The following is a 13,723-nucleotide window of genomic DNA, read 5'->3' on the forward strand; positions in this document are numbered from 1 at the left end:
CTCCAGGTCTATAGATCACAGTGGAACCTCACTCTCTAGGTCTATAGATCACAGTGGAACCTCTCTATCCAGGTATATAGATCACAATGGAACCTCACTCTCCAGGTATATAGATCACAGTGGAACCTCACTCTCCAGGTCTATAGATCACAGTGGAACCTCACTCTCCAGGTTTATAGATCACAGTGGAACCTCTCTATCCAGGTCTATAGATCACAGTGGAACCTCACTCTCCAGGTCTATAGATCACAGTGGAACCTCTTTCTCCAGGTCTATAGATCACAGTGGAACCAGTGGACAGGTCCCCTGACATCACCAGCCTCAGTACATTCTCGCAGTGGAGGTATAACAAAATTGCAACATCTGCTCCTTAACACATTGGGCGCCGAGCATTGTGCCCATCTTATACCACTCTCTGCCACCGTGCCTATGGAGATGTTTACCTTCTTTGCAGGGCTATAACTTTTTAAATTGTATTGCTATATTGACATTACTATGGCCCATTCAACATCGATTATCTATCGTTCAGGATGTGGGAACGTTATATTTTTTCATTCATACATTGTTGTGTTAATACTTTCTAGAATATAAGTATGTTTTAATCTTTTCTGCTGTAATTCCAAAAACAATAGTTATAGGCCCTGAAGCATATAGATTATCGATTGGCGTTTCTTTCCCATACACGCTATATTAAAAAATTAAAATGTATATGATCGTATACATTATGCTTCATCATGCGTGGAGGAAAGGGGGGGGGGGTCGTTTATAATTCCTTGATCGTCACTAACGGCTTTATGTAGTATGGGTGGATATATTGATCAGACTGTTTGCAAACAAGGAAATGCACAATCGGGTTGAAAATAACGTTACTGCCCCCTTACTGTGCGCCGATGAGACTGGCGGAGAAAGATCCCAATTATTCGACGCCGATCACCTAGATCCATTTCCGGTTTGTATGGCGCAATAAACGCAGAAATCATATTGATTATTGCGTTATGGCAGCGATCCATAATGTACTATAGTGTCTGTCAGGACTCAGGAGTCCCGTAGCGAGATGTGACTGCCGGAGGAATTTCCTCGACGCACCGATGACACTTCCGGTTTTTGAGTGTGTAACTCGCCAGACCATCCACCAGGCGGCGGTATTGAGGCGTTGCAGTCTCATTCAGGGTCCCGCTAGGGCTCCGGGGGTTGGGTGGATGAATTATGAATGCCATGGCAAAAAAATTAAATATTGATCTCAAAAACGCTGTACAGCGATGTTGGCGGTCAACGCATGGCGGGCAATAACGCTGGAAAGCGATTTTGGCGACCAATGTGTTAAGTGTTAGCAATGTAGCTCTTAAAAATAGGCTGGTTAGAAACACTGTAAAGAACCCAATGACCATTCATTAATTAGGTGAACAATATAAGAAACAGGTTTGTGAGGGGTTGTATTTGTTGTTTTGCACTATATGCCTGTAAAACCACTTGCATACTAACACCAGGGTCCTCAAAGGTGTTCTCCCATTCACAGTCAACAGAGCAGCTCCAGAATCTATTCCTTGATGACATCATCAAGAGACACTGTCTTCTAGCTCTGGTGAGAGACATGTTCATATTCACAATTCTACTGTATTCACAATTCTACTGTAAAGTGACCTGCCCAAGATCAGAGGAATAACGTACAGAGATTTTATTCAATGGTGGAATTTTCCTTTGAGCATTTGTTCCTTTGAGCAAACACTCACATAATCTTTATTTTTCAGTTGACAGGTGATATTCCCTGCCACCCCTAGCGTGGGTCAACTAGATGCATGGGCTTCATATTCTCTTTGATTGAATAAACCAAAACAACATCTCCCATCATATAGCACATAATGTCATAGTCGTGTGTTGAGAACCATGATATTGAGACGTGGACAGAGCCTCTTATGGCATCAAGAGAAATAAAAGGTGTATTCAGCTCAGTCCTCACATGTGTGTCAGAATGAAAGAAAGTGAGTTTGTCCAGCATACACTCAGACTCAGTGTCCACTGAGTACAGTTCAAACGCCTCTAACAGATCTGGCTCTGTGTGGGTCAGGAAAAAAAGCCTCTCCACGAGCAGCAAGCATGGTTTCCAGTCTGTAATACAACTGAGGATTAGATAATGTAATCACAGAGTTTGGCTTGGGTTCTATCACACACAGAATTAACAGGGCATGGACACACGTGTCCGCGCGCACACACACATTTTATACTTCATCCACAGAACCTACTATTTGTATAGACTCCGTGCTGCTACACAGGAGGACAGAATAGCTAGCTGTCCTGGCTCGCTCCATCCTTGACTCGCAGCATCCCAACAACAACCTTGCCCTGCCCGGCAACTGCAGAACTCACAGACACACACACACACATGCTCACAAACTCCTCTCCACCTGCTCCGCTCCGAACACTAAATCACACATTAGAGTGGGTCACAATAACATTCGCAGCACCCTCCGATGCTGAACCCAAATCATCCTCGGTGTCATGTGGAGAGGTGTTTCCCAGTCCAAAACGCTCTTACCTTTGTGACAGTCATGCAGAATTAGTGGGCGAGGAGCGGGCCGGTGTCCCCTTCAAGCAAAGAGCAACGCCGCAGGAGTGACGAGAGCGGAGAGGAGAGGAGGAGGTGGATGGGGGCTCTGCTGTTACTAGTGCACGGAGAGAGAGGGAGAGAGGGGGAGAGAGAGAGAGAGAGAGAGAGGAGGGGGGAGAGAGGACGGGACAGACAGGTTGGAGTGTCTGGCTCTCTAAATACGGACGAGCTGATTGCTGCAGCAGTGAAGTAACGGCTGGGAGTCAGCGTGTGGTTGGTTACTACAACAGGGAAAAGCTCTTCCCTGCTCGCTAGGATAGGATACACCCCTCCCTCCCTCCTTAGCCCTGAGCGTGCACTCTCACCCACGCGCACGCACACACACAAACAGACTATACAGACAGTCTGGCTGCCCTCCTCTATCTCTCCTCCCCTTTGCTTGGGAACACGCACTTCCACGCACACACAGACACACCCCCTGTGTCTCTCTTCCAATCTGATTACTAATGGGTTAATAGAGCTTATTGATGACCAGTCAAGCAGGGCTGCCAGGGGGGAGGTATAACAGAGGACAGGACTGCAGAAGGAGAGGGAGGCAGAGAGACAGAGGACAGGACTGCAGAAGGAGAGGGAGGCAGAGAGACAGAGGACAGGACTGCAGAAGGAGAGGGAGGCAGAGAGACAGAGGACAGGACTGCAGAAGGAGAGGGAGGCAGAGAGACAGAGGACAGGACTGCAGAAGGAGAGGGAGGCAGAGAGACAGAGGACAGGACTGCAGAAGGAGAGGGAGGCAGAGAGACAGAGGACAGGACTGCAGAAGGAGAGGGAGGCAGAGAGACAGAGGACAGGACTGCAGAAGGAGAGGGAGGCAGAGAGACAGAGGACAGGACTGCAGAAGGAGAGGGAGGCAGAGAGACAGAGGACAGGACTGCAGAAGGAGAGGGAGGCAGAGAGACAGAGGACAGGACTGCAGAAGGAGAGGGAGGCAGAGAGACAGAGGACAGGACTGCAGAAGGAGAGGGAGGCAGAGAGACAGAGGACAGGACTGCAGAAGGAGAGGGAGGCAGAGAGACAGAGGACAGGACTGCAGAAGGAGAGGGAGGCAGAGAGAGAGAGGACAGGACTGCAGAAGGAGAGGGAGGCAGAGAGACAGAGGACAGGACTGCAGAAGGAGAGGGAGGCAGAGAGACAGAGGACAGGACTGCAGAAGGAGAGGGGGCAGAGAGACAGAGGACAGGACTGCAGAAGGAGAGGGAGACAGAGAGACAGAGGACAGGACTGCAGAAGGAGAGGGAGGCAGAGAGACAGAGGACAGGACTGCAGAAGGAGAGGGGGCAGAGAGACAGAGGACAGGACTGCAGAAGGAGAGGGAGGCAGAGAGACAGAGGGAGGTGGGCGCTGTGTCGCAGTCTGTTGCCTGGGTTGATCTTGCCATGGGGATGCATGTCAGATGGTGTGTGTGTGTGTGTGTGTGTGTGTGTGTGTGTGTGTGTGTGTGTGTGTGTGTGTGTGTGTGTGTGTGTGTGTGTGTGTGTGTGTGTATATTAATATACTTAATATGTATATAGAATATGTAATGACGGATGAAGAGACACAGATGATGGACAGTTAAGTGATTTTTTTTTTTAAACACACACACACACCATAGTAGTAGTAATAGTAGTATAGTTAGTAGATACTAAATGTTCCAAATGATCTAGAGACACACGCCAAGATTCCATCTCAGTTACCATGGCTTATGTTCCGTTCCCTCTGTCCATGGCAGTGTGCTGCACCACCACAATAAGGGCTTTGTCTAGCCATTGCACGTGTAAGTGCACCCATTAGGCATTGGGGCAGGGGATGGATGGCAGTCAGGGCGTGTCCACATGCCGCTGGGCCTGTGCTGCCTACCTCTGGTGTCCACTGCAGCTCCAAGATGCCCTGCTGATTAGCCTGGGGTCACGAGACACCCTGCTACAGCGTGTCACCACGAGACACCCTGCTACAGCGTGTCACCACGAGACACCCGGCTACAGCGTGTCACCACGAGACACCCGGCTACAGCGTGTCACCACGAGACACCCGGCTACAGCGTGTCACCACGAGACACCCTGCTACAGCGTGTCACCACGAGACACCCGGCTACAGCGTGTCACCACGAGACACCCTGCTACAGCGTGTCACCACGAGACACACGGCTACAGCGTGTCACCACGAGACACCCGGCTACAGCGTGTGTCCCCACGAGACACCCTGCTACAGCGTGTCACCACGAGACACCCGGCTACAGCGTGTCACCACGAGACACCCGGCTACAGCGTGTCACCACGAGGCACCCTGCTACAGCGTGTCACCACGAGACACCCGGCTACAGCGTGTCACCACGAGACACCCGGCAGGAGGCTTGGTGAGGGAGAGGCTGTGTACTGGCAGGAGAAGGCTTCCACACAGGGCTGCTTCCCTGTTCACCACAAGGGCTAGCCAGCAGCAGCACGCTGTAGGCGAGAGGGCTGCAAGCAGATGGTAACCTTGCCTCCTCCAGCTACTGCACTACTCCACTAGACGCATGCATGCATGTATGTGTGTGTGTGTGTGTGTGTGTGTGTGTGTGTGTGTGTGTGTGTGTGTGTGTGTGTGTGTGTGTGTGTGTGTGTGTGTGTGTGTGTGTGTGTGTGTGTGTGTGTACACACATGTGCATTTCTGACTGTAGAGAGAAATAGCAAGACATAGTAAGAGAGAGAGAGAGCAGAGATGAGTACCCCGTACTAACTGACAGAATATAAATTGTTCTTTGTGTGGGTAGTTCCTGTGGGCAGTTCCTGTTTCATTGTTTCATCACTTGGTGGTCTGTTCTGTCCCGTGTGACATCCTCCAGGAAGTCTCATTCAGGGGATGAGTGGAGTATCATCCACAGCAGCATCCGGGGCATGTCCTGTTCTGAAAAATAGTATTTCATGCAGCTGATCTTTCACTCATTAGACAACCTGGTAGAAAACAACTGAAGTATATTATCTGAAACACAATCACTACTGCAAAGAAAGCCTGTCAATTGCATATTTATTTATTTATATGTAGCAGCCTGAATATTATACAAAGTATTCAGAAGTGCTAACTAACTGTTACTTTCCCTGTGTGTGTATAACGTGTGATTAACAGTGTTCCTTTGGATAGCTCGCCCAGTCTAACGACGAGGTGAGGTGCTACTCTTCTCCGGCTGCAGTATGGATTACTAACAATAACATTGAGCCCTTTTTCCCTTTCTGGAGCGGTCCTTGAGTGGGACCAGTGGAGGTTGCCAGCAGGGGGCGGAGTGGCAGTGGTGGCAGGTGGAGCGGTGGAGAGAGGAAAGCAACGAGGAAGAGGGAGTTACCTGGGAGCGAGAGTACCAGGAAGCTCTCTTCGGCAGCGGACTTGACCGTGATCAGTCGCAGTTACAGTGGGCGGGTGCTCAAACGAGCCCCCGTTGTTGGAGAGCCCCGTCGGAACGAGCGACGGGTGATAAGAAGAGAGCCCCGTTGGAACGAGCAGCGGGTGATGAGAAGTACTTGCTAGTGACGGGTTATCCTAGAAGTATCAGCGATAGTGTGTGAGTAAGAGATACAGAACCGAAGGACTAACGTCTAGAGTTAACGAGACTAACGTCTAACGTTAGCGGGTTATAGTAGTTACTGTGTGCGGTGTATTAGTATGCTGCTAGCGGCTCCGTCTGACTTGAGTAGACTACCTGGCGCGCGGCGCTGAAGAACCGGTGGTATAGCCAGCCACGTTGCGTTAGCAGTACAACCGATATAGCAGGAGGGTGCATCCCGACCCGAAGCTTAGCTGTGTTTAGGGTAGCAACAGTATTAGCTCGCGCGACAGCAGCAAGCCAGCAACAGCCAGCGGTGGACATCTCCCAGACGGTACAGAGGACGCCTCTTCCCACCAGCAGAGGACGCCATCCAGCACGCTCCTCCAGCTAACCACTGCCTATGCTGTTCGCCCAGCCTGCTGGCTGTGCTCGCGGGATCGCCGACGCCATCTTGTCACCTGGACGAGTGGTGACAAGGGTGGGTCCGCCATCTTGGCTAAGTACTAACGGTACCACGTGTATCAACAGCAACGTCCATTCAAGTGAACGCTAACAACCAGTGTCTAAGGGGTACCCCGAACAATTTAAGCCGGCTTAGGTTAGGTTTTCTTTTGGTAACGTGGGCCCACATTTACTTGGTTTTATTTTGTTATTTGATTATTTGATTATTTGGTTATTTGAATTCCCAATGTTTCTCTACTTTATGCCTGGGTTCCCCTAGTACAAGCGGGGTGTTCTAATGTATTGAGCATGCGGTGCGGTGCCTATGGTGGGAAGAGCTTCCCCTACATTATAACAGTGAGAGCACCCGGTGCCATGTATGAATAAATGACAGTGTTAATTGTAATGGATAACATGCCCAGGCTTCAGTAAAAGTAGACCTCATTGGGATCATTGTCTGTGTGTCTGTTTCTTCCATTTTCCATTTGCTATTCTAACCCCTGGGTAAATATTGTGACTGCATAATTATTTAACCCTTACACCCCATTCACAGAATAGCATTTGAAGGGTCTATACAGGTGGTCAAGGAAGGGCACTGCTTAAAGGGAAGCCCAATAATACTATTGAACTGACAGTCACTGGGTGTGGGAGGGCTGTCGGAGGTACTGGGGGAAGTGAGGGTGTGTGGGGAGCTACTGCTGACCGCCTTGGAAGGCGAGGGAGACCAGAGTACCAGTCCCCAGGTTAGTAAATCCTGGGCCCCATCCACTCCAGCTGCAAGCCCTCCAGGACGACGTTCCGGGCCAAAGACGGGGGTACATATAGGTCCAATACTATAGTATCCTACTACCCAGTGTCTGTGTACTACTACTCCCACAAGCAGGGATAATCCACCCTTCTACATATATATAGAGAGTTATATATAGTTATAGAAATATCTGAAGAGTCATTAACACAGGAGATGCTTTATTTTGAGTAGCAGAAATAATGGGGCTACACAGTGGATCATGCATAGATAAAAGAACAAAGACAACCTCATTCACCTATTTTTTTTTTTAAAACAATATTAACAATATGTGTATTGCATTTTAAACATACATTGATTTCTACAACATTCAACATTTTAAGCATGGCACTTCAGAATTGCATCAACCTTTTCAAATCTTCCAAATTTTCACTAACCCTTTTTCACATCCCACAAAAAGAGAAAAACAAACATACAGACAAACAAAGAAACAAACATTTCCTATTATACAATTCTGGGTAGTTTCACAAACCTCTTTTTAAACCTATACTTTATTATTGAGTCTCACAACCCAAGTGACGTAAGATGTAAAGAATTAGAAATGGTTCCTATACCAGTGCTCTGGCCTTTGGGACAGTCTCTGCTGTGTGACCGTGACCCTCGAGACTGATGAAGGTGTGACGTGACCCTCGAGACTGATGAAGGTGTGACTGTCTCTGACCCTTGAGACTGATGAAGGTGTGACCGTGACCCTCGAGACTGATGAAGGTGTGACGTGACCCTTGAGACTGATGAAGGTGTGACGTGACCCTCGAGACTGATGAAGGTGTGACGTGACCCTCGAGACTGATGAAGGTGTGACGTGACCCTTGAGACTGATGAAGGTGTGACGTGACCCTCGAGACTGATGAAGGTGTGACGTGACCCTCGAGACTGATGAAGGTGTGACGTGACCCTCGAGACTGATGAAGGTGTGACGTGACCCTCGAGACTGATGAAGGTGTGACGTGACCCTTGAGACTGATGAAGGTGTGACGTGACCCTTGAGACTGATGAAGGTGTGACGTGACCCTTGAGACTGATGAAGGTGTGACGTGACCCTCGAGACTGATGAAGGTGTGACGTGACCCTCGAGACTGATGAAGGTGTGACGTGACCCTTGAGACTGATGAAGGTGTGACGTGACCCTCGAGACTGATGAAGGTGTGACGTGACCCTCGAGACTGATGAAGGTGTGACGTGACCCTTGAGACTGATGAAGGTGTGACTGTCTGTGACCCTCGAGACTGATGAAGGTGTGACTGTCTGTGACCCTCGAGACTGATGAAGGTGTGACTGTCTGTGACCCTTGAGACTGATGAAGGTGTGACGTGACCCTCGAGACTGATGAAGGTGTGACTGTGACCCTTGAGACTGATGAAGGTGTGACCGTGACCCTCGAGACTGATGAAGGTGTGACTGTGACCCTTGAGACTGATGAAGGTGTGACCGTGACCCTCGAGACTGATGAAGGTGTGACTGTGACCCTTGAGACTGATGAAGGTGTGACTGTGACCCTTGAGACTGATGAAGGTGTGACTGTGACCCTTGAGACTGATGAAGGTGTGACTGTGACCCTTGAGACTGATGAAGGTGTGACTGTGATTAGAATTGGATACAAAGAGCATGATTAGCAACATCCACCTAACAGAACGTAGACCAATCGCAGCCACTCTTATTGTCTGGGACCAAATACGGCCACGCCCCATTCCCAGTAAAAAATGGGAATCTCTAGAATGTTTTTTGGGCGACGGTGTATACGGAAGTGCCTCTCAAGGTGACGATAGACAACACTTTCTGTTGTCAGTAGATGGCAGCATTGGTTTAAAATTAAAAGGTGAAAATGTTGAAAACTACAACAATACATTTCCCAAGACCCTTAGCACAGGTCACAGGTCACTGGGATGCGTCTTTTCTTCGATGTGATCTGAACAGCGGTAAACTATTAATGCGACCTCAGTACAGTGACCGCGAATGGTAAACTAATTATCTTAACAAAAGTGCGCTGGTACTGGTAGCGTTACATATCGCTGCTGTCGGGACAAAACCTCATAACTCATTTTTTTTTATTTTTTTTTTATTATATAAATCAACTCCGTAGATCATCCTCCATATGTGTGTGTGGGTTTTACAAAGTTTAAACAATGGGAAAGCATTAAACCGATCATCTGTCTAAACCTCTTAACTCTATTCACCCTCAAATCTGTGTTAGTTTTTTTCATCTGCTGAAAAGTTGGGTTTTTGGAGTTATGAGGTTTTGTCCGACAGCAGCGATATGTTGTCTAAAGGGGGACATATGGTACAATTTAAGATTTTAATGATAATCGGCATATAAAGGACAACATAAAGCATCGTTAATTTGTAAGAAACCTCAATGAAAACGGCGCAGGGTAAGTAATATTTGCTATTGTTATGAAAATGTGATAGAATCCTATAAAAATGTGGACGCATTTGGTCACCATGACGTAAATCAAACTCGTCCTCTCCTCTGACAAGGTTAATTCTAGTTGTAGTTAATTGATAGATGTGATTTCATCAACCCTAGTGGCTCAGTGAGAGAATAGAGAAACGTTCCTCATTCAAATGGAGGTCATGGCTTATTCCATTTATTTTGTAGCTTTTTCTTTTCATTTAATCTGTTTACAAACTATCTGGACATACAGTTAGGCTCTCCCCTGAACACGAATACATCATGCATATACCATCTTGATAAATTAAATAGTATTTTGTGATGCCTGTTGGAATCAAGCAATCAATATCATTAAAAGTGTAAATGTTCATATTTAAATATTTTTTTCTTCTTTTTTTCATTCAACGTTTGTTATTTCTGAGAGTAGCTAGGTTCAAAATGTCTGGCACTGGAACCTAGCATAAATCAAAAGAATATGGTACAATTGTGCACGTTAGTTGTTTCTACAAGACCTGTGATCAAGAGTGATAGTGAATTCAAGCTCCAGCCCTTCCAGTCTCGCTGCTCAATTCATTGTCCTTCTCCCAAAACCTTGAAGTATTTCCTTTGGCACCAATAACCTCAGAGTTGTGCCATAGCACAGACGCATTCACTTCTAGCTATCCCTAGTCTTGGAAGTGCATTCCAGTGTGTGATGGCTGGGTTTTACACACAGGGGAATGGAAATAGTTGTTATTTTTGTTGTTTTCTTTTTCTTTGAAATTCATACTTGGATGTTTTCTCCTCATGTGGCACAGCTTCATTTCTCATCTTGCGACGTAACATTTATGTTTATCATTATCATCAGAACTGGCCATGGATGCAGAGAGGAGGTTAACAGAGATCCTACTGACCAGACCTGTATGTGTCTCTGTCCAATACCTTTGTCATTTAATTAAGAGCAGACAAATATCACAGTCAATACTGCACACACCCTGTTTGGAACAATTGAGTCTTTTCTGGATTCCAAACGTAATTTACGTAATTTGTCTTCTTCCCATAATTCTGAATTGCCCAGGAAGCCACAGCCAAATGTAGGCTACTTTATATATCTATGACATAAACCATTAGGTATCCAGGAAACGACTGGAGCAGTCCAAATAATATCTGATATAGTTGGCTGCCCTCTTGTGGTGTTACAATATTACTGCAACTAAAACAGCTCATCATCTCACACGTCATGGGACTCACTAAACATTTAAAAACAACGAGTCATGTGGTTATGGTGGAGCGTGAGGTCCAATGAGGTTAAGGTTAGGGTTAAGGGGTGGGTTTATACACGAGATACATTGAAGTCCTGCCATGCCACAGTGTTAGGCTTGGGTATCCTCAAGTTTTTTTTTTTTTTTTTTTTTTTATTATATTACACATGCAGTAGGCCTATATATAAAAAAAATATTTCATTAAGGTCAGCGCCATCATAGCAAGTCTTAACCCTTTCAGGTTAACCTTCTGTAGTGTGATAGTGAAAGGGTTAACCATCTGTAGTGTGGTAGTGAAAGGGTTAAATCAGTGCCCTATGTGCAATATGATGATAGCATCACTCTAAATCCAAACCCCCCAAAAACACAATACTACAGTCAGAAACTCTTATGACTCTTAAGTTATGACACATGAATAAGTAGGCCTTACAGCATGCTGTGTGCCCACACACGGTGTGTCCAGCTGGGGTGAATAGACAGCTCAGAGGAGGCTGCTTCCATTGGAGCCGATGGGGGAACAGAATAACAACAAATGATAGCAAGATCCTTTTGGAGAGTGGCCCTATTAGTTTCAAGTTTCTTTAATAGTTGTCATACAGAAGTACAGAATACTTTTGTACAAAATGCTTCTTACTGTTGCGCTCCAGAGACTGTGCATGACAAGATAAGTATGAAATAAAAACATAGTAAAAATTAGAAGTAAAAAAAAGAGGTCACAGTGTTCAGTTTAGACATATGTACAATGTTCGTAGACGTAGTTACCATACAATATACAATACTGTGCAGTGTACTAATATACAATACTATATAGTGCAAGGCATAAATGGACGAGGTGCAGTTTAGGTACAATTCACAGTAGGTGTACGAGTTGTAGTGCAAATCCTTTATCAATAAATATAAAGTGTAAGTGTGTTTGTGTGATCTAAAGTGTGGAGAGTGGGTGCTGCAGTGTGTTGTTTGTTTGAGTGAGTGTGTGCGTGTGGGTGTGTGTGCTGTGTGCATTTGATGGTTGTTGCATAGTGATTATTGTTCGTTTAGCGATTATTGTTCGTTTAGCAGCCTGATGGCCTGGGGATAGAAGCTCCTTCTGAGTCTTTCTGTGCTCGCCATAAGACTCCGGTATCGCTTGCCTGACGGCAGCAGTTCAAAGAGGCAGTTGTTCGGGTGGCTCGAGTCCTTAATAATTCTCTTAGCCTTCCCCTTGCACCGCTTGTTGTAAATGTTCTGGAGGGTGGGAAGCCCCCCTCTAATTGTGCGTTCGGCTGAACGTGTCACTCTTTGTAGTCTGCTACGGTCTTGTGCAGTGCTATTCCCAAACCAGGAGGTGATGTTGCCGGTCAGGATGCTCTCTATTGTACATGAGTAGAAGTTCCTAAGGATCTTCTGACTGACTTGGAACTTCCTTAGGCGCCTGAGGAAGTAGAGGCGTTGTCGTGCCTTCTTCACAACACTGTCAATGTGTGTGGTCCATGTCAAGTCCTCGGATATGTGGGCTCTGAGGTACTTGAAACTGTTCACTCTCTCAACTGGTGCCCCGTCGATGCTGAGGGGGCTGTAGTCCTTGACCCCCGACCTCCTGAAGTCCACAATCATCTCTTTTGTTTTGCTGACGTTCAGGGAGAGGCAGTTCTCCTGACACCACTGTGACAGGTTCTCTACCTCTTCCAGGTAGGCCCTTTCGTCGTTGGCAGAGATCAGGCCCACCACTACTGTGTCATCAGCAAATTTGATGATGGTGTTGTTGTTCCGCTGTGCTACGCAGTCATGTGTGTACAGGGAGTAGAGGAGGGGGCTCAGAACACAGCCCTGGGGGGCCCCTATGTTGAGCGTGATGGATGAGGAGGTGCAGTTGCCGGCTCTTACCACCTGGGGTCTGCCCGTCAGGAAGTCCAGGACCCACTGGCACAGGTCATAGTTCAAGCCCAGGTCCCTGAGCTTGGCTATGAGTTTGGAGGGGACTATGGTATTGAATGCTGAGCTGTAGTCGATGAACAGCATTCTCACATAGTTCCCCTGCCTCTTATTACCATAATGACCCCACATGCCTTTTTAACTACAGTACCTCAGATACAGCAAGAAGTCCAATTTTAAACTCACATTTACAGTTACTTATTGTACGTTACTATATTGTAAGTACACAAGTGTATGTTTTGACTTAGGACTTCTTTTGCTGTTTCCTGGCTGAAGGGGTGCAGTAAATAAGACCCATTGAATATGTGATTTAACCAAAACATCACACCAGAGAGACACTTGTGCTTCTGTGTTTAATATGAACAATCAGCCATTCCTCAAAGCAGTGGGGTACTAACCCTGACCCTTTATCCAAAGCACTTTACAACATATGCCTCAAATTCACCCATTCACTCACACATTCATGGAAACTCACTTAAGGACACGTTGACACACTGCTGGAGGAGCCTACATCGAACCAGGAACCTTCTGATTACCAGTATTGAGCCATACTGTATTGTACCCATTCTGCAATCTGTTAATAAAGTTTTCAATCAATCAATCAATCAATCAATCAATCAATCAATCAATCAATCAATCAATCAGACGACCACTCTACCTCCTGAGCCACTGTCACCCCACATGAATTCTACAGATACACAGTGCAAACAGTATTCACAACAAATGTTGATAATTAAAAACAGTACAATACAGAAACAAGTAATATCCTCTATCTGTATTATGATACATAAAAGGCATAAAATGTACAAACTATATTATACTATCATATTATAGATGG

The 13,723-nt window shown here is 46.4% G+C and overlaps 1 protein-coding gene across 1 annotated transcript in view; it reads right to left on the reverse strand.

The window, feature by feature from the left end:
- coro2ba (coronin, actin binding protein, 2Ba) overlaps window positions 1-2,673 on the reverse strand; it is a 163,724-nt gene extending 161,051 nt beyond the window's left edge. The window contains exon 1 of the mRNA XM_084337146.1: window positions 2,534-2,673. Coding sequence (XP_084193272.1) covers window positions 2,534-2,548 — 15 coding nt within the window. The 5' untranslated portion in view covers window positions 2,549-2,673. The remainder of the gene's footprint in view (window positions 1-2,533) is intronic.
- Window positions 2,674-13,723: the final 11,050 nt, after the last annotated feature.

The sequence above is a fragment of the Notolepis coatsorum genome (assembly GCF_963971535.1).
Source record: "Notolepis coatsorum genome assembly, chromosome: 20".
Taxonomy (NCBI): Eukaryota; Metazoa; Chordata; class Actinopteri; order Aulopiformes; family Paralepididae; genus Notolepis; species Notolepis coatsorum.